We start from the raw sequence: 21,914 nt of genomic DNA, 5'->3' as shown, positions 1-21,914 counted from the left end.
AATGTACTAGAGAACTGCTCGTTGCGATAACGAGCGGCGTTGGTTGTTTTGTTTTGGAGGGGTGTACGACGCAATGGAAATCAGCCCATGAGAGTGTTCTAGCTTGAAAATGAATCTTTGGACGGCAACAAGTGCTTTGTGTACCATATTGCAATACATTTTAGATTTTGCCACCCAATCTTACCAAAACCAGAGCGATGGTTATTCATTCTAATGGCATCGTACAGGAAATTGGGTCCACATAACATCAGCTTCACTTTCAAATGTTACCCACTTTATTCAGCCCCATTATTGACGCAAGTGTGTTTCCTGGGGCATGAAAGAAATTCGACGGAAAACCTACTCATGTTTTGTGATTATCTTCGCGGCACCCGTTCGCCTTGACGCATTCATACCGGAACCAGTACCGCGTTTCTGTCGCAACAGATCAGATGGCTTACCTTACTATCGGAGGACGGCTGCTACCATTCGTGGTGGTTATATCCGTGTTGGCCCTAGGATGTCCGGCGCTAGCCGCTGACGACGAACCGGGTAGGTGTATACACGTATATTTATACTTTCAAATATCGCAGACAAATGCTGTATTAAAGCTGTTTCCCCATTTTTGCGCTACCTGACGTATTGGCAGAATATCCGGAAATGGAATGCAGCAGGCTGAACGAAAGTTATGACGCATGTGGTAACGGTTGTGGTGATTTGACCTGTCAGAATGTGCGCAAAAACGATGTCCAGTGCGGTCGCCAGTGCCAGGAAGGTTGCTACTGCAACAGAGGCTATGCACGCAGTCGTAGCGGCAGTTGCATACCTTCGTACGCTTGTGCTACCTTCGGATAGACGTTTGAGGACTATGGACCGGGGGCACTATGGGGAACTTGGAACTATGAATTTTACATCGCTTACATCGCAATAAAAAGGTTGTTCAATTTGTAGCACCGTGTGTGTAGCACTCTATTGATTAGCTTCCGACAATTTTACAAGTGACTTGGGCATTCAAGATACTGTCGCGTATTTCCCTGTGTATTGGAGAAGTAAGCTTCCTCCAGCGTTGATCATATCATGGCCCTGCCCGTACCAAACAGTGCGGACCGCTCCGGTTGACTCTGCTATTATGTTGCGGGTACGCTACACACCAGCGTCTATCAGCGAGATAGTTGGGCATGATGAAAATAAAAACATGAACAAAAGTGTTATTGACTCAGCTGATAGCGTCGGCGCGAACCTTTTGCCGGTTGAAAATATCGTTCCCCGTTCGCTAAACCGTGGTAAGATTCTAAAGCCAGTTTGAGTTTTGTCTAGTCGCTGGAAGTTGCTGGATCAGTTGAAGGCCAAATTATCGGTACACGACGGGATGAAGTGCGAAACGACGACGCTCCTTGTGATCGGCCTTACCTTGGCGTCCTTGCTGACGGTGATCGTGGCCCGTCCCGACACATACGGTACAAACTGAGAGCGCGGGGTGGTGGTCTGCTGTTGTGATTATCGTTAATCTCAAACGTGATGTTTTGTTTGCGGTGATTTTTTTGTTTTTCGTTCTTTTTCTGGTTTCAATATTTGTAGATGACCCCGAACCGGAACCGATCGTATGTAGCGATCCGAACGAGGTGTACGATGATTGTGGTCCCATTTGCGGTGATCGTACCTGTGCGAACCAGCGTAAGAATGACGTGGCTTGCATGCGATCCTGCATGGACGGGTGCTTCTGCAAAGGTGGCTACGTGCGCAACAAGTCAAGGAAATGCATTCCGTCCTACATGTGCTCGGCATCGGGCTAGTGCTAGCGTGTAAAAGAGTCCTAATGAGTTGTTTACTGCGTATCATCAATAAAAAGCATACAGAAATTAGAATAAAAATTGACTGGCAGTTCAACAAATTGCAAATATTAATTTCTGTCCGCGATCGTCATTTTGATTTGCCATTGTGATTTTATCGTACAAGCGACAGAAGACATGAAATGGAAATGAAAAGCAGTTTATCTTCTTTAAAAAGTGTACTGTAAACACTGCAACAACGTTTGATTATTTAGTGATTATCTGAATTTATTTCATTTTGCTGAAATTTTGTCAAATGTTCACAGTTTCTCGGTTTGCCAATAAGTTCGCTAATAGATGTCTTTGAATGTTGGTTCCAATTCCTTAAAATCCACAATATTCGTGTGTGCTTGTCAGCATAATGGTGTTTCTAACGCCAATGGAATCTATCTCTCACCCTTACGATTGATCTGAAATGTTAGACTAATCATTTATTTCGTTTGCACAATGTCCCGCTGGTTTGAAAATATTCGTTCACCACCAACCTTTACCGCAACGGTACGCCGGAATACACTTGCGGTTTCTGTCCCGCACGTAACCATTGCGACAGAAGCATCCTTCCAAGCACTGCTTCGAGCACTGTACGTCCGACCGTCTCTGATTGTCACACGTACGATCACCGCACGCTGGTCCACACTCGTCGTAAATCTCGCGCGGATCCGTACATACCGGTGGCGGTGGTCGAGTTTCTTCCGGCTCCTCCGTTGTTGGTTCCGGCGTTGGTGGTTCGGTGGTGGTCGGTACTTGGGTAGTAGGGAGAGGCGTTGTAGGCTCCTGAGTAGCCTTGGAAGACGTTTGCTCGCGTGTATCTCCAGAAGTTGCAGGCTGTTGCGCACCACGATCAGCTACAGCAAGTAAATTGCAATTACAAAAATCAATCAATATGTAATAGATCTTACTTTAATGGCGGGGGGTCTTACCGTTCGCACCTTCTGCTTCGGGTTTTTCAGCTGGCAACGCAACTAGTAGCTGTACGCTGCCCACTAAAAACAACAAACCAAGCACATATCGCGCCATGCTTTGCACTTCTACGCTCGTTGGCGGTGGCGAATAGAGTGAACGGAGGGCAAGAGGTACCCAGTTTGGTGACCATCTGAATTCATGCAGACACTTGTCAACACTCCCCAGCAGTGTCTGCTGGCAACAGTGCGCAACAGTTGAGCAAACAATCTGGAAAATGCTCCATGCCAATTAAACGGGTTACAAATTAAAACGCTTGGGGCTAAAATTTGCGCAAGGGAACATTTTTCGGTAGTTCTTTGATTGAAATAGTGATATTTATTTTTTTAATTGAGCTGCGTTATTATTGGGTGGTTATTATTGCATGAAACTTTTAGCTCCCGAGGAAATAAAATATCAACGTATCTTCCTAATGTTAAGCCACGTTTAGCAATTAACTGTTCGAAGCACAATAAGTTTAAAGTCAGATAATGCTATTGCCATTTATTATTAATATTAATTGTAACTAGCAAATATATTCGAAAGATAGTAACCATGACCACCGGTTACCGGAATCACATTTCGACTACCCTAGCCGGTGGTAAGGCACATAAACGTTGGTACACACAGATTGCGTTGATTTCGCACGTACCCTCCCAAGCAATAGCACCCAGGGACGCATTGTTTCGTGCATCTCACATTGTTCCGCCGCTGATTGGCACACGTTCGGTCACCGCAGGCTGGACCACATTCGAGCGCTTCTTCGTTCGGGTTGCTGCAGATAATTTCGGGTTCTGTTCGCGAGCCCATCGAAAGCCCGAGAAAAATACACAAAATAAAAAAAATATATATACATCCGTCAAACATCATTGTTTTAATGCGCAAATTACCTTCCTCGTCATCGCTTTGACCGAGACTTCCGGCTAGAAAACATGTCACAAACAGTAGCAAAAGGATAGCCGTTTTCATTGCTCTGCTCGAGCCTGATTTTAACCACGATGCACTGCGATGTGTAGCGGCTCAATAGCAGACGCTACTAGACGTACGTCTCGCTACAAGATGGCACGCGATGGCATGAAGCGTCTCGCACCTGTGTAAATTTGCCCTCTAAATACATCGAATTTCTGTAGAATTTTGCAACATCGGCCAGTCATTTGCATTGGCAGATGAAGTGACGTGACGTACGTGCAACGCTTCTAACGCGGGATATCCTTGGGGAATTCTCAAATTTCGAGGTTTTGATTGAAAAATTAAACATTAAAAATGTTAAAAATCGTTCATTCTCTAACTAATCTTTCTCCCGTTTTTCTCACTCTCGTTACAGGTATGTGAAAGAATTGTAGCTTTTCTGTAGCGTAAGAAAAAGGAAATCGATACAACACACGCTTGCCCCTAAGATGAAGGCAACTGGGCTGTCGCTCGCAGTGGAGCGTATCGTGTTTGTATGGATTTTTGTTTTGCACGACCCGTTGATGGTATAACTGCTTCGCTGTTCATTGGGGCTAGCTCTCTTCTGCAAGCAACATTCCGGTGAGTCAACGCAGAACTATTGACTAGTGGTAGTAACCGGCGGCAATAAAAATAAGACTCGAACACGAAACATCCGGTGACGAAGCCGACGATCCAAAGCAAAGGGAAAGTGGAGATTACATCAGCCCAACCGTCGTGGCGAAGGGCGAACATTCCAGCGCAACGGCCGCGCTTATCCACTAACGAACGTGTAAACAGTAACGAATCTTGACTTTTGCGATTGATTGATGGGAAAGTTTGCATTCGAATGAAAAGTAGGCAAACAACGCTACAATAAAACAAGGCAGTGAGGATCGATGGATGGCTAAACGTGGCTAAACATTCCAAAGGCAGTAGGAAAGCGGGGAGAGAGTCCTCTTCCGAAACGATGCTTTTCCAATACGGGAAAACTCGTGGCCAAAAATATGCTGAACTTGACACGACAACCCGTTTTATATCTCCCCAAAGGACGGAATGTTTGTTTGTAAACAGAAATAGACGCACGTTCAACTGTTTGCCGCCGTACCGCCGTGGTTCGTGTGAATGGAATCGATCGTCAATGCAGTACGCGAGCGGTACGATGGGAACAACACCGTTCCGTTACCGGTTTTTTCGAATCGGCGGGATAGGGCAAAGCACGGGAGGCAAGGATGTAATCAAGGATATGACAGGTGGTGGATTGAATCATCCGAAGGTTACTTCATCCGCTCAGGTGAAGCATCGCAGAAAAACAAACAGCTTCATCCTATGCTTTTCGTAATGCAACTACAGATCCAGCCGGTATTTTTAGCCTTTGTACATCAGACACTGTGTATCATCAGCACTGCCTGCCGACCGTGAGCCGTGACATTAACCAGCGGGGGAGGTATACGCATTTGCATCCCTTACATCCCCGACATTGAACTCGTTGCTAGGTGAGCGCAACTCTTGGCACTCACCCGGAGGCGGTGTGTGTTACTAGGGAAGTTCTATTTTTGGGGCCACTATTTTTGAGCACTCGTACAACATTCCATCCTGTCAAACTACAGGGTGATACGGCAAAATTTGGCCAAACCGTAGCTCAATTCTCTCGCATTTTGAGCTACTCTTTTGGGGGAAAATTCTTGCTAGGGGAAATAGTTCGAATAGCATTTGAATTTTCCCCTTTCAGAAAGAGATGAATTTTCTCCACTTTTTGTGCTCTCTGTTTATTTCGCCACTCACTGGGCAGGCGCAGCGCAGCGGTGGTTGGCGAATGTGTCTGGGAAAACTTTCATTGAACTTGTGTGTGCGGTTGAATGTCCTTATCCGGAGCTGTCAGCAACACACGATGGTACGTGCTAAAACAGGAATGGTTACCAAAATTGATTATTTTGGTGTTTAATTTATCCTACTTTGATTTTAATTGAAGCTACATGTTGTCGTGACCAAAGAGGTTGTATCGTAGACAATTTACATTACCGTGAATTTATATAATTCAGAAGAATTCTTTGGTGGCCTTACATTAACCGTTATTTAATGTTTATTCTGACTCAAGGAAGTTTGCATATTTTATCGATTATCTTTCTGCGAGTAATGAGAGTAGTAATTTACCCACATCATACATCCGGTATAAATATACGATCGTACGCTTCGTGTAGATAGGAAAACGCTGCAAAAGTCACGTTTTTGCTGCTCATATCCCTTGAGGTGTGTCTGGTTTTTTTGTTATCTTTTGATTCCTTTTCACTCGATATTAAGAGTGTATCTAACCATGTCTATGGTATGACGTTCTTTATAGGCCGCATTGTTCGTTAACATTTCTCCTGTTATGTATTTATAACTTAATACATTTCATATCAACAGTTGTATAAATTTCAAAAGAAAACACAAGCTACAGCTGAGCTGGAATGGAGAGAGAGTGTGAGCAGTGGTCACGTGAGTGTACACTTTAGTCACTCGTGTACGTCGTTCTTCCGCTCTCCCATGTGCTCTTGTTGAAACCTTTGAATGGTAAACAAACACTCCCGATACGGCCTATTAATCTCACACAACACTCACACACACACACACACATGGGCATTCAAACAGGCAGTTCGTCATCCAGCGCCGACACTACATCATCATTGCTCCTACCGAACAACGCTCGTAATACCGTTTTTAACCTTGTGACGAAAATCGTGGCATCGTGTTGCTTGTTTGCCGTCAGGTGGTCAGAGGGGAGGCTTTGTTCGTCTGTTGTGGTTCGTGTGATTCACACGCTCACAAACGGGTGGGCGTTTTAGCATAACTGCCAACATTCCCGGAGAGTTTACCAGCGATATGTGGTGTGGCCATCTCGTGCCAACCGGGTTCCGTTCAAGCGTGGTCTCAAGCGGGGAGAAGCAGCAAGGCAACTATAATATGAATAACTTAGACTGCTACCAAGGGGTTTATATAGCAGGAAAAATTTAGAAATCCTGCTTAATGCTACATGGAACTAAACTTTGATGATTGGGGCAAGAGGTTAGACCTAACTACTGCTGTACGTTTATGCATGTGTTGGTGATTAGGCTAAACTTTGTGCCACATTACCAACACCAGCGATTACGTAACGTGGGCAGAACGCACTTTGTGGTGGAAAAATCTTGAATTAAATTTGCAGTTGACAACTTTTAAAGAGAGGAAAATATCGCTTTTAAATTCCTTTGTTTGTTTTCAATATTCGTTATTCATTTACATTATAGAAATTTTGAATTGTATTTAATCTTCTGATGCCAGTTAACGGCAGTTTAGTATTAATTTACTTACTAAATCCACTTGTTAAGCAATACAGACCCGTCCTTCTTGCAATAAAAACTGGGAAATTTGTATAATTTTTACAGTTCATTTAAAATATTTTAAATATTTAACGTTTTAAACATTTTAAATATTTTAACAAACCGTTCTTGATTATGATTCATGAATAGAACATATTAAAATCAAGAACAACGAATCTCGACTATTTTTTAACAAAAGACTGGGCGTCTCCACCCAAACATTATTGTTTGTTAATTTTTCATTATCATGACAGATGATGTATTTTTCTTTGAGAAACATTCATTTGTGTATGTGAGAAATGTAACATATCGTTGCTTTCCAATACTATTTTGTAGGGAAATTTCAGTCGCAATTTTTGAGACTTGTTTATACTAAATTCTACCTTCCCTCGAAATATGCTTACCGCGCCATCGCATTGTTTCTTCATTGTGCGTTCAGTAGCTCAAATTGAACCACCTTGCGCTTAAAGATTCGCCCTCTTATTCCACTGATTGAGCACCGAAAACTCTCGCTCTCCTTAATTTAAATCCATGAATCATTAGAAAGTGCAGATGTTTGCGTAGCGAGTGAAAGTTGTTATTAATGTTTGTACATGTGTGGGTGCTAGATGTACGGCCATAGGTTGTACCATCTTTCCTGCTTGTCGTTAGCCGGCTTGCCCGGTTCCGAGCTGTTGCTGTGATGATGACGTCCCGGCCAAAACAACACCCTTCACACGATACAGTTTTTATTATCATTCGCTCTTCGTCAGCCAGTCAGTCCGGCTATCGAGCGCTACTAGCGAAAATTTACTACGCGAAATCAAATCTCTCCGCGTGACATTTTCTGCTCCGTGCGAATTCTGAGAAGAATCTCTCACAAATGATTATCCTGTTTTTTCCCCTTTTTGCTCATTCTCACACCGCTTGCGGTCTGTTCTATTGAATCTCTTTGTGCTCGAACAAACTCAAAAATACTCACACTCTCTCACTCTCTCCCTCTCTCTCAGTCGAGATCACTAAAGCACGCGCTCGCAAGAAAGTTGCAACTGTTGTTGCAGGGGGGAAAAGACTGTTTTGGTGGTTTGCAACAGAAAATGGAAATGAGGCGAGGCGGGTAGCGAATTGATGACGAAAAGCATCAAGATTGCGACGCCGCATACGTAGCCAATGCCAACGAACGTTGTCGGAATGCCGATTTTACGTTGAACCCGGCCACACGGTTAAACGCGTGAGCGGCTGTGAAGGAGCGAGATGTTCGCTACTCGCTGGCATTGATGATCGAGCCAAGGGAAACGAGAAAGAGACACACGTACATCCACAGCAAGGGAGTGGGGTGTGGGAGGGAGGAGAAGGGGTGGCATACTCTGTGGTGAGTGGTAAGGATATTACGCGCTGTGTTGCTCCCAGACTGTGGGCCCAAATTGGAAGAGATTCAATTCACAGTCAGTCACTTTCCGGATCCCGTTCAGTTCGGTCTCGGTTTTTCCGTTCAGTGCGTTTCGTGTACGCATATATACACACAAGCGCAACACAGACACAACCACACACACACAGATACACACGCATTTGCACTACCGACACTACAGCGATATTAGAGTCTTATGTACGCCAAACCACAAGCGTGCTGTCGCCTGTTTGCGTTCAACAACGCTCCCCTGCTAGTTTTCGCCCGTTTTTTCCGGCCCCGATCGTACGGCAAGGTTCGCCCAAAGATCCCAAGGGCGAAGTGTTTGTGGAGAAGTAAAAAAAAAGATTGATATGTCTGTCGGACCCCCGTTTAGTGTGTGTCCAGCCGTGTGAAGAATGTGACCGAGTGGGTCTAATCAGTGTGTTAATTGTAAAGAAGAAAAAAACATGTTCGCTGGTTTCAGCTCAACAGCAGACAGGGTTCGATGAGTAAAAGCGTAGCGAAAAGCGTTTTCGCGCTGTGTATAGAAGACAAAGAACTTATTCCGATAACAATAACCTACAATGTGTTTCCTACAATATAACGTTCGGTGAACAATATGTGCTATGCAACATTCCAGACGCATCCAAATCCCACATTGCGATACGTTCGGCACGGCGAGCGCCTAAAATCAGGGAGGGTTAATTATCCCAACTATTACAACAAATGTGGTGGCACGTGATCGGGAAACTTGTCCGGCTTTTCCTTCACGCGCAGTGTCGACACGACGGGTGAGAGAGTGCGGTCGAATGGATCGTGTGTTTTTTCTCGTTCGGCACAACGGGACAACTGGCACCAGATGCGAAAAAAAAAACAAAAAACACGAAAGCTTTACTAACCAATGATCCTCCAGTGCTGTAACCGAATGTAGTGCAAAACTCGAAAGCTAGATCTATCACCATACACATGCAGCAGTAGTGCAAAATGTACCACAGAGCAGAACTATATTTTTGATGTCGATTGTTAAAGCGCTGGTAAACGCGGTACCGAAAGGACAAGGGGAAGATAGTTCATTTCCCTGGGTTGTTCATGTTTCATTGTGCGCGCGTCTGCCAACCGCATTTCATGCTGGCCGCTAATAGCTAAGGAGCGGATCAGAAATCCTTGGCCGGACTCCCGGTTTTTCCGGTTTGCAGAAATCCCGACTCCCGAGACCCGCACTTGGTGTGGTGAAGGCCATGGCACAAGGCCACGGGATGTAACGTATATGTGCGCGCGCCTTGTATTAGTATGTGTGTTTGTGAGTTGATGGTGGTGGTGGTGGTGGTGCTGGTTACAGCAATCTAACAGTGCAGGGATAACGGTGTACCTTGTTTAATAGTGACACTAGTCATAGTGGGGAAGGCCTAGATGCAGCAAGCCGTTTATTGTGCAGCATAGATCACGGAAGAGTGAAGAAACTTACAGCTAAACATAGCTCATTAACCACAGTTTGTGTATTAACTGTTAAACCAACAGTGAATCAAAAGTCCTCGTAAAATATCTTATCACACACTCTGACATTGTGGTAAAGCTGTGAAGACAGGACATAAATTTCCACCAGTTTGTTATGGAAAACATTCCTTCTTGTCCCGGCGCTGTGGGTATAAATCGTGAATTTCAATGAGCGACTATCTGCGACCACACGCCGATAAAGTAAAGAAAAAACTCCCACTAATTTCGTCCCACTCCCCTTAACTTACGGTGTTTCCACATACACACACACCGGAAAAGGAACACACAAAAAAACCCCAGCATCATGAGTGGCGTTGGTTTTCTGGCCACGATGAAAACGTTTGCCCCGAGCATTCGGCGGCGGCGGCGCATCGAGAAGCAAAATCTGGAGTTACATAATAACCACAACAACAACAATAACAACAACAACGGTGGCAGCAACAACAACAGCGGCTGCAACCACCATGCCCTCGGTGGTGGTGGTGGTGGCGGGAGTGGCGCATCAACACCGGGCAGTGCGGGAACACCGGGCACAACCGGCATTTCGTCGACCGCGTCCACCCCGACCGGACCGTCGGCGGCCACCGGCATACTCGGTGGCGTCGGGGAGGTCATCTCGCCCGGTTGGGACATTGTGCCACCGATCACGCCACCGGCCGCCTTTCTCCCACCCGGCTACAAGCGTCTCTCGATGAAGGGTAAGATCCGATCGTTAGACGGAGACAAACTCGTGTCCATGTCTCCACCCATGCTCATTTCCAGCATCCTTTCATATCGTTGTTTTGTTTTGATGTGTCATTCGCCTGCATATAGCCCCCCCTCCCCCCCCCCTCTTTCCCCCCTCCCCCTTCCCCCTCCGAACGATCGATCATAATCATCAGCATCAAAGCATCGTTTCATATTATCACTCCACATCCTCATCCTCTCCGTGGGGGTGGTTTGGGTAGTTTTTGAGAGCTCGCAGCAACGAGCCATAATCCTTTTTATCGTTCGCCCTGCTGGGTTTTGATTAACCCTCGTCCCTGGCATTAGGAGGGTTTTTTTTTGGTCGAGGGTTTTCCCGTTCTTTTATGAGCTCTTGGCAGAGTTAAAAATTTGCCAGTAAATTTAATACGATCTTCCCCTCTTTTTTGCCAGCCGCAGGAGCTAAACTTCATACAAAAAAAAATCAGCTTTTATGTTTGAAAAGCATGGAAAAACATCTTACGAATTGTGGATCTTTTTTTCTCATTCATTCCCTTTTTCTAAGGGTTTGTACCGAGAAATTCATTGGATCAAGCACAAGGGGAATTAAATATCAGATACAGCTAAGATGCAGCTCAGATACAGCTTGAAAGTAATCTTCATCGTGCCTCTCAAGGTCAGGCACGGTTAACCGTTGTTAAGTAATGTTTGTTAAAATTAACGCCATTTTCCTTCAGTCAGATACCGTGGAACATCTCCGGTTTTCGATAAGGACTTAAAAATTATAATGGGAAACTTGAACAGAAAATAATCTAGCACAACAATTTTATACAAAACCGCCTATTATATATCAAGTTGTTTCGTTTACCTTTATGGTGGTGTTGTGGAATAATATGTGGAACCGAATGAGAATTAATTTTCCCATACGTTTGTTGTGTTCGTTTTTTATCAATTAATTGAAATGGAGTATATGTGTGTGCTGCTTATATAAGTACAGTTTCATTTCGACTATCAATTTATAGGTAGATTTGATGTATATATTATTCCACAAATCATTGTTTAATTTCCCGCTTTGTTTCACTACAATGTCTCGTAATTATTTTTTATTATTCTCGAAGTTTTTAATGAAAACAAAAAAGAAAAACGCTTTGATGTTTCAGTGTTCGGAATGAGATAATTTAAAGAAAACTCCAAACAAACGTTTCGTGTAGGTTCGTAGGATAAATGGAGCATCATTATTTTTATGCGCATTCGTCAGTCTCGCTTAATGATTTTACAATTCATTTTGCAAATGAGACGTTCGAAAAATATGATGGAATGCATTTTACAGACTGGGCTAAACAATGTTCCACATAGTTGTATTGCATTACCTATTTTTTGTTTGTTTTGCAGCCCCTTGTTGTCTAATGCGGTTATTTTTATTATCCTCTTCACATACATCAGCATGATTAATCGGTTTTTGTCTTGTTATATTAAGCTTAAACTAAGGCCAACCGGCGAAGACGCTTCCGCCTGAACGTTGGTTCATAAATAAGGCTTAAATCCATCGAAAAAGCTCATCCTAGTTGGGAGGGCACCCGGTCCCGTGTGCGGTGGTGTTTTTGGGGTGGAAGAAAAATAGCTTTTACTTTCCATTATACAGCGCCAAGATGGATGAGCTTCGAATGTAACCATATTAGCAGTGAAAGTTGTTTATAAACCCTGTCCTTCTGGCTGGAACGGGGCAAAAAAAAAGAAGCGGTTGGAATATTCCAACATGCTCGCGCTCCTGTTGTTCGCTGCCCGCTTTAATATCTTTTATCGTTTTTTGATAAATTATGGCGGATGTCCTGAACCGTTGGGGTTGCTCCATCCCGCGCCTGTGCCCATTCCCGTTACCACACAAATGCAACCACAAACCAAATAAAGCGAGTTTTCAGTTTCCGTTAGCTTTTATTAGCAAAACTGCTATGTCTAGTGATTGGTAAAATATATGCATCATCAACCGCACCCATCGCAATCGGTTTCTCTGTGTTTCAGTTTGTGGCTCGCTTGGTGATTCTTTTGTTTGTTTTTGGGGTAAAATGAAACTAAACAAATAGCCGATTTATGCGAAGCTGTGCGAAGCGAATGTTCTATAAATCTAAGCCGCAGTACGCAGATCGTACATTGCGGGCTGGTGGGTTCCGAGCGCATAAATTCACTGCCCGTCAAATAAACCCCACGGACAAAATAAGCTTTATGTGTGTGTGGCCCCAGTAGGAGAGACTATTGAGCGGGGCAAAATTGAGCGAAGGCGGGATCCTTACATCATCACTAAGAGGCTCTTGTTGCAAGGATAAAGCCCGTACATGTAACCTGCTGCTACATTGCAATCCATAATTTCATTTTATGATCATTCTATTTTTCAATCGAATTCTGTTCCGTTTTTACTTTTGCACATATTTCCTCTCTCGATGTGTGTATATGTGTGTGTGTTTGAATTCGTTGTGTTTGACCACTGAGAAAAATAATAGCGCAACCCCCGAATGCTGCTACCCAAGTGGATCATGGCAAAATGGAGCATACGTTTGCAAGAATTTATATCAAACGAAAGGGAGTGGCGAAAAAACAAAATGTTTATTTCAGTCGGGTTTTATGTTGTGTATTTGTTTTTTTTTTCTTTGCTATAAATATGCGACATCAACCTTAGAAAGAAACCATAAGGAACAGCGCATTCCTTTAGCCTCGGACACGCTGATGTTGTTCCGTTTGATTGTGTTTCTTGTTTTGTCCCCCCATCGGTACGACCGGTCGGTGAATGGTTGGTTGGGATATTTTAAAGCACACTAACCGTGCACATAAAACAAAACCCTGGGAGGGGGAGTGAAATATTTGCAGCATTATCGGCAGAATGACCCTGAATGGTGCGGTGTGTGGATCATTACGATTTTTTTATGATAAAATGTACCGAGTATGTGGATAGAATAGGGAAGGGAGACATAAATCAACAATATTTGCTGAGGGATAACCATATTGCAAACTTCAGACTATGAAGAGACTTTCGAATGGTGGTTAAACTTGTAATGTCGTTATGAAAAACGCTTGGGATGTCTATCACAACAACACCTCCAAATGCGAATTCGACAGCGAAGTGATAAGAATAATTTATAATCCTTTCAAATCACGCTAGCTAGGGAAAGCTGGAAAGTGCGGAGAGTGCGGGTTAAGTTCCTTCATTTTAAACCTTTCAAGATGCTTGGTAAATATTGTCCAAAGCCGACCTTTTTTTCCATTTTCCTCTCAGACAAACATTATCAAAACTGGGAAAAGGCTAACCGAAAAGCAAGTTGAAGGATACATTTGCACGGTTCGATAAGTTGACCGTAGCCAGCGGCTGGAGTGCTGCTGAAAAATTAAATACCTCGCTTGAATGATGGTGAAGTTCAACTGCCATTGGTTCCTGGTAGGGCTCCAGTCAGTCACTGTGAACTTCTCCCTTTGTCTACCCTACCCCCAGTTCTCCTGTGGTTTTACTCCCGGCGCACAAAAACCTTCCATGCGGACAGACAATGGGTCCGGGGGGGAGGGGGCTTTCGACGTCTTGCACCGTCTGCTCGGTTTCGTTACGTTTAATCTCATCCTGCCTCACTATTCCGTCTGGCTTTGATTGCCTATTTCGCTCCCAATATTATAGCGATATCGACCGCATAGAAAACGCACCCTCTCGTCTCGCGCACCCCGAAAGGAAACCCAACCAACCGACCAACCGGCGCGCGCTCGCTGTCTTGCGGTTTTTTTTTTTGTAAATTGATTATCGAATTATTGCCCTTACCCGGCATCGTTATAAGCACCCGGTGCGGTTAGATTGCTCCTTATGTTTAAGGAGGAGGGGACGATGTTCCAGCATTGTTCCCAGCAGTGTCCAGCAGGCAGCAGGAACCATTGAAAGGCATTGTTCGCTGAAAAGGTTCCGTTTCGATTATTCTCCCACTTTGCGTTTCGATCCTTTGCTGCAAAAGCGTTTGGTGGCAGTGCGAGGGGTATCGATGTAATCAACTGAAAGCATCCATCACGCATCAATTGCCGTGGAATATTAGGCTCATTAATCACACAGCCATACCGTGGCACCGTGAGATGGGGAATGGCATGCTCTGCTAATGAGGCAACCGGGCTGGAAAAAGCGAAATAAAACTGACGCCTGGTCTGCCGTTGCGTGAACGCAAATGGTGATCGTGTTAATTATCAATTAAATAAAAGCAAAACGTGGTACACCACCGTGCCGTGCTGCTGTGTCCGGGCACAACGCACAAAGTGCAAAATTCGTGCAAATGGCCACGCCTTTCTGCCCGCTTTGGGATGTGAAACAGTGTTACTTAGCCAGCTACCTTACGCAACACTCGCATGAGACATCGCATTGCTAGCTGATGTGGTGCATCGGACAAACATCGGCATGCTATTTCCGGTTCACCAGATTGCAGTCTATCAAATTGAAACGACATGAAGGCACACACCGTCCATCCCTGGGCCGCACCGATGTGCAAAGGTCATAACGGTAGGGGAACTTTTCCGTTTTCATGCTGTTTGATGCTGAAATTTGTTCCCGTTCCTCATTCGTACACAAATCAATTTCAACCACAGTACCGAAGAAAGTGCCTGTTACGTCACATTATGTGCACTGTGTACCTTTGGGGGGGGGGGGGGGGGGGTCGGTACTTGAATAATTGGAAATCGTTCACTATGAACCAGACGAACTATGAGATTTTTCGAGTTACTGTTCATCGACTTTTTTTCAATTTCACTTTTAAAAATGTACATTTAATTGTTCCTGCAGTTTTTTTTTTAATTTCTTCTTTTCGTTTTAGGGTTTAGTTTAGGGCTTCTTTAGATTTATGTTATTTATTTAAACAATATGTTTAAATAAATAAAATAAGAAAATAAAAATAATAGTAATAATAAAGTGAATAAGGCAACTCCATGAAGCTTTTTATTTAAGATACATTGCTCACAAAATTTTTCGGTTCCAGCTGTTTTATTCCACAAAAAATCCCTAAAACTTGTACTATTCCCACAGCGAATGTACACATTTGCCCACATTCCCACGACACTTCACATGCACCAGGTTGACCTTCTGCCATTGTGCGGTGAAAGAAGCCGATGAAATGTTACTTTCCGATCGAGGGGTTTGTTCGATTACCGTTCGATTACCGTTCGGATGCACATTGCGAAGGAGGACGATTCACGGCGGGTAGGTTCACGGCGTTGAAGGACACTCGCAGCGTGTGCTCGAAAGATGATGTGTTGACCCTGGGTGCAAAAGCAAGGCTCACGCTGTGCACCTCAATCAATAGTGTGTTTGGCGAATGGCAGGATTTGCCATGGCCGTTGTTACTGCTTGTGCGGTAAAAGAGTTGCAGCAAATCTCAACCAATACCATCCAGTGGTGTTTGGGATTCTATTTTTGAAGCGAAAGAAAGAAAGAGAGAGAGAGAGAGAGAGAGATCGAGCAGAAAGCAACGGAATACCCGAAAGTTTTGATCTTTCGTGTGGAAAGTTCATTCTAATGTTGTTCTTATGATCCTGTTGTGTAATCAATCACATACCAGTTCTTTTGATTGATGTTGAGTGTTATGTTATGTGTTAACGTTTGTTAGATAAATCACTCACATTTGAACTGTGGTACTCACAAAACTTTGGTCAGTTTAATCTACTTTTTTCATTGAAGCAATCCTAATCAGAATATTTTATAAACATCTCTCAGTTAAAATAACCATCCAGTTGCATAACTTTCTTTCTTTGAGATAACGAAAAAAAAAACCCTAAAACTAACTTCGGGTGTGGTGCATCGCATCATCCCGACTCTGACAAGATATCAGCAAATAAATATTCATCGAAAACTTTTCACACAATCGGAAAGGATTCCCACACCGCCATGTTGTTTATTATTCCGAGCAGCTCGTGAATACGGACGAGAACTTTTGCGCACGAAGAATAACCTAATCAAACGTGCAGCGATCCCAATATCCTCCAGAGCCAATGGACACGGTGGATGTGTGTGGGCCTTCGTCTTTCCACAGGCCGTGGAGGCAATTTGGAGTGTGTGCGTTTGCTGGAGGACACGGACGATTTTTCTCTCTCTCTCTCTCTCTCTTTCTCTCTGTTTTCGGATGTTTTGCCTTGAGCTGGTTGTAATATATTCCCGCAGGATATGACGTGTGAGGGTGTCATAATTCAATCAATTAAGACAATTTATTATTTCCGACGTGATTCGATTCAAGCTTTCGGCACGAACGCATGTCCTTCTTGTCCGCATGTCAACAAGACAGCGCTGCTGCTGAGAAGACGATGAAAAGCGAGTGAAGATTTCATCGAGCAAGGTCAGCGAAACGGTTACATGGTTGGGGTTTCAATCTGTTACATCTTGCAAATGTGTAAAATGTAAAATGAAGTATTGTATTGTGAACATTGTTTCGAATTAACAAACAAAATGAGCTAATATTGTACAGGCAGTCCCCGAGATACGCGGTTCCTCTTATACGCGGATTCAGAGATACGCAGTTTTTGGAAATTTGACAGCTGAGCTAGTCAAAATCTAAGCAAAAAGATGAACATAGGTCGAAAATACCTTTTTTTTTGTCATATAAAACATTTCTTTCTAACTTACTTTAATGTATTCTTTCTTAAAATCGTCTGATTCGATGAAAAAATTAAGTCCAGAGAAGGAAGTCGACTCTGTGACTTTGAAGTATAAACGAAATTGCAGCAGGACTCGACTTACGCGGAAATTCGAGTTATGCGGATTTTTCCCGGGTTGTAGTGGTCCGCTATAATAGCCTACTGCAAAATACTATAAAACAATTGAGTAACAGTATTATGTTAAGAGTGGGAATTTATCTCAAGATAAGTAAAGCTTTGAATAAGAAACGCCTATTTATGCGTTGTAATCTCACCATCTTCGTACGGGTCTGGAACTCTTCAGTGCACTCACTTGCTGTGGGCAACCAAAAAAAAAACGCTTTGCCTACATTTAGCACTTTCTCCGGCAGTGGCGAACAATTTGCAGAACTTTCACACAGCCTTGGCTGGCACCCTGCTGTTTTGCCGGGGCTCGGAATCAAACCACTGACTCCGGGCTGCGGGTTATAACGGCTGTTTTCGCTTATTTGCATAAAATTTACATCCCTCCACCAGGCCGAACCGCGGAGTAAAGTGGTGGATACCTCTTTATTCACCCTTCGCTGATGGCAATGCATAAAAGGCAAAGGAGCTGGAAGGAGGCGTTTTTTTTTCGGTGAACCTGAAAAATCTCTAATAAAAGCTCTTTTGCCTTCCCATGCTTCCTTCCCGGCCAGTCATAACCCGGCTGACCGGTACATTGGGAGAGGCACCCTCGGACAAAGTGGTAGAATGAATGTAGAACCGTATTTTTTTGTTTGCTCCATCCCGCAGAATAAAAAAAAACCCCAGTCGGAAAAGAGATGAAAATTTGTACGCCGATGGGTCGATGTAGTGTGTGGGGTTTTTCTTGTTTTGTTGGTGTTTTTTTTTTCTCTCCCTTTATTATTGTGTTGCTAGCATTTCTGCCGCTGTCATGAACTTAAATTGCGTCTACATTATACCCCAGCTGTGTATTGATTTTCAGCTCCACTTTGGGCGTCTTCTGGTGGGTGTTTTCCTATATGCGGTTTTCCCGTGCCCCCAAAACACTGCTGCACACACTCGAAGTTGGAATAGCTGTTTGGATGGTTGGTGAAATGCGATCGTAATCGAAATCGTGCACTGCAGAGCACGAGTTTTAGCTCGCCGAAAAGAAAAAAGGAGTGAGCCGAGGTTTTTAAATTGCACCTAGCGTGGAGAAAAGTATTGGAACCTCGCAGCACTTTGCATCAAATGCGATACGATCAATAGCAAGCAATTGCCGTTTAGGTTTCGGGTTTGCAATTATGTTTCAACAAATTGATATGATGCTTTGCGAACAGGAAAGTTAACGTAGCGAAATGAATGCTTTCTATTTCGGAAAAATGTTCAATTGTAGGGTGCGTTTATACGGCCAGGTTTTGTACTTTGCCGACTGGCGTTATGCTATCAAGTGCCACAATTGTGCTATCATGTGCTGCCAATATTTGTAGATGCCTGTTGCTCTTGTCGTGTGTTATTAAATAACTTAGCCCGAAATGCTTACATGAACAAGATCGTCCTACGATTAAATCACCTTATTGTTAACTAAAAAAAACGCTAAATTTAATAAATACTAAGATGTATGTGGCTGGTTAAAGCCGCCACCGTGACAGTGATGACTCAGTAAAACCGTTTTAGCGAAACGTAGCTTGAGTCTCAGGACACGCCCGAACTTGTAGCAGGGCTGATCGAATCTGATTGATCACAGCTCATTGTACGCTAACGAACTCACCGTGAATGACGATACGCATTTTTTCCCTTGACATTGTTGTACATCGTGTGTCGTTAGTAAAGCAAAAGGACGAGCAAAAGACGGTGAGGCCGAAGCTCACCTTGACCCTGGTAAATTCACCGAGAACACCCCAATTGGAGCGGGGCAAGCGGGCAAGCAGACACAAGAAATTGATAATTTTGTGCTCGAGTCCAAATACGTGACGGTATGCCATTATGTGCGCGACATAAGTCCCGTATCTTCTCCTGGCGCTCAACGCGCACAAGGCCGAAAGGGATTCACTCGATCAAGAAATCAATCAATCATCGACCAGTCTCCTCATGAATCCTGCAACTAACGGCTCCAGCGTGAGGATGGGGCCACAGGCGGCACGACGGATGTGTGTGTGTATGTCGTTGATTACGTGTCTCATGCAATGTTTATTATGTTGTAGGGAAATTAATCTTTGTTAAACGGCAAGTATATGGTGCCGAATGTGCGAAAAACGGTTGCACACCCCGTAGATTGATCGAATTGCCAAATGAATGATGCTAAACCGTGTTCATTTAATAGGATAATAAATTAAATTTGCGCATTGCTTGTATCATATTCCCATATTTAACAGCGTTTTCGGGCCAAAGTTCTGATCCACAGCTGCCCCAACTGTGTTTTATGGTGCACATTTCCTTACTTGAGCGCGTGTGTGTTGGAATTTTCTCCCTTAAGTGTGTAGTGTGTGCAAATGTGTGCTAAGAAAACTGTGGTTTTCCTCAATATACAACCCAAACGCAAACGCCAAACAATGAAGAGCCCAAGTGTTGTGTTGTGCGTAGGCATACTCTCTGATATAGTGTCTTGTCTTGATATTTGCCATTTTCATGCTTTTTTTTTTGCTCCACAACAAATAAAAAACGCTCAAAGCGGCGCTGTGCCGGGAGATGAATGTGGTGGTAAGGAAAACCACCCATGGCTTCCACATTCAACAATGCCGGCGAGAGCGACGTGTACCGCCGACTTTCCTTTGGGGACGAATAAAGTGCGATTACTTTTACGCGCTCGCTCAAAACTTGTACAATTTTCAAAAGCGATTCACTACCCACGGTGGTAAAAGTTTAGAAGAAGCATAGCGCGGTGTAACTCTCCAAAAAACCGACCATCCTGGGTGGATTTTGAGGTCATATGTCCATCGCCCAACGTTGTGTGGGTGGATGAAAATTCTCCATACAGGAAAAAAAAAACATGTGGACATTTAAAGTTGTTCTGATAAAGGTGGTTAACTCTTAAGCCGAAAAAGAAACTACCAGAAAAGCAAAAATTCATCATGAACGTGAGATGGGTGAAGAAGCCGTTCTGGGGGAACATGTTATTCATCCAACGGAAGGATTACAATGTTGCCGGACCGTCATGATTGCCATTGTCTAAAAACAATGTCTGCAATGGCGTACCGTGTCTGGGAGTTCTTTTTTCTCTGTATATGTGTATGTTTGTGTGTGTGATAAATTAATACGGTTACATTTCTTCAGCGTGTGGTGGCCTTTTGTCCTTTCGTCGGCACCCGGAGGGAACCACCGTTGACGTCATCGTTTTGCTAAAGATTGTGTGACGTCAGACCAAACCGGTTAGCCATTTTGCGACGCAACACTGAAACGTCTTAAAGCGTGCGTTTATCTGTTTTGTTGCGTCAGTCCGCGTAAACCGGGTGTAGGAGTAAGTGCCTGCGAAATATCACGCACTCTTGAGAGACCGTTTTCGCTGCTCGCAATCAAGCTCGAGCTGGTGAAGGTTAATTGAAATGGGATGGAAACACACACACACACAAAAAACAATTGGTGGTATGTTTGGTAGACTGTGAGAAATATCATTTAACGAAACACCTAACAGCAAGGCCCTTTAAACCAGCAAGGTTCGCTCAAATGTTCTCCAACAACGCTGGATGTAATTTCCTGTGGAAGATGTGTAGCTTCATATTTCTGGATCGGCTATGACGAAATTTAGCGTGTTCCGACCGGTGCCCTGTTTTTCCCGTTTTTCGTTGAGAAGAAATACCATACGGTTACAGCGACCTACAGCTTCTACAGCAGGACACGCGCACAGAATGCATTCTTACCCGGGGAATCCACAAAAAGATCTGGTTCCCTTTTTATACCGGGAATGAGTTTATCCTTGGAATGTTGAGCTCGGATGTGTTTTTTTTTCCTCCGCTAAAAACTGGGATCCCTTTCAGTACACGTCGTATCCAATATCCAGCCAAGGATAATCGTTGAGTGAGTGTATATTTTTTTTCCATTTTTCGTAATTTCTAGAAATTCCTTTTCTATCCTGTGTTCCTTTTCTATACACTAGAACCTAATCGTGAACTTGCGCCGCGCACCGCGATGGTCGATGGTTTCAACTGCACTGAAATAAGAACCGTTATTACCCACTCCAGTGCGCTGCCGCCAACCCGTGGAAGATACTTGTCAGATGTTGCGGCCTGCTATCGACGTACTTACCTCGAGAGCCAGCTCTCAAAAAAAAAACCTAGAACCTAGATCCGGGTTGATTGCGTTGCCTTTTTTTGTTTGTTCCATTTTTGCTACTCTCTTGTCGTAAGGAGAAGAGATCGCACGGAAATGTAAAATCTATACCTTTTTTCGGACGAAGCTCGGTCAAGCAAAATGGCCGGACTGGAGGAGGAAAAAACATCGCATCGCCCTTACGCCATCGCGTTTCCAGGGCGCCATGTTTGGGCGTGTGATGATGGTGTGTAGCCTGTGTTGGTTCTCGGAAAAAAGCACCAGCGCCATTTAGGGAATCGACCAAGGCGGACAACCTCTTCTAATCAGTACCAGTACAAACACGTAGCGAAGGTTAGCCTTTCATCCTTTTGCTATCCCTTCTTAGGCCGAGTATGATCGAGCGATGGTGAGTTTGCTTAAAAAGGACCTTGAAAACGGGGACGGGATGAAAAGGCCGACATCATCACACAATATTATCATAGATATGAGGTATGTCAGCGCTATGACAAG

At 43.9% G+C, this 21,914-nt stretch overlaps 3 protein-coding genes across 4 annotated transcripts in view; 2 read left to right on the top strand and 1 right to left on the bottom strand.

Annotated features, from left to right (window-relative positions):
- LOC128305219 (uncharacterized) overlaps positions 1-21,914 on the top strand; it is a 135,044-nt gene that overhangs the window by 76,302 nt on the left and 36,828 nt on the right. The gene's annotated exons all lie outside the window — the stretch shown is intronic.
- Positions 432-834, top strand: LOC128305221 (venom peptide SjAPI-2-like). The gene is made up of 2 exons (XM_053042575.1): positions 432-531; positions 629-834. Exons 1-2 carry the CDS (start codon positions 432-434, stop codon positions 832-834), a joined length of 306 nt encoding a protein of 101 aa, XP_052898535.1.
- On the bottom strand, positions 2,283-2,825 carry LOC128305220 (salivary glue protein Sgs-3-like). The gene is made up of 2 exons (XM_053042574.1): positions 2,738-2,825; positions 2,283-2,617 (listed from the first exon to the last, which is right to left on the bottom strand). Exons 1-2 carry the CDS (start codon positions 2,823-2,825, stop codon positions 2,283-2,285), a joined length of 423 nt encoding a protein of 140 aa, XP_052898534.1.

Source organism: Anopheles moucheti, chromosome 3 (genome assembly GCF_943734755.1).
Source record: "Anopheles moucheti chromosome 3, idAnoMoucSN_F20_07, whole genome shotgun sequence".
In the NCBI taxonomy this organism is placed as follows: domain Eukaryota; kingdom Metazoa; phylum Arthropoda; class Insecta; order Diptera; family Culicidae; genus Anopheles; species Anopheles moucheti.
This window is presented reverse-complemented; position numbering and strand designations above follow the sequence as displayed.

Excerpts from the sequence above, each read along its gene's own strand:
- LOC128305220 (XM_053042574.1), bottom strand. The coding sequence starts at position 2,825 with ATGGCGCGATATGTGCTTGGTTTGTTGTTTTTAGTGGGCAGCGTACAG. Across the intron at positions 2,618-2,737 it reads TGAAAAACCCGAAGCAGAAG|ATACACGCGAGCAAACGTCT; the intron begins GTGCGAACGGTA and ends CAACTTCTGGAG.
- LOC128305221 (XM_053042575.1), top strand. The coding sequence starts at position 432 with ATGGCTTACCTTACTATCGGAGGACGGCTGCTACCATTCGTGGTGGTT. Across the intron at positions 532-628 it reads AGCCGCTGACGACGAACCGG|AATATCCGGAAATGGAATGC; the intron begins GTAGGTGTATAC and ends ACGTATTGGCAG.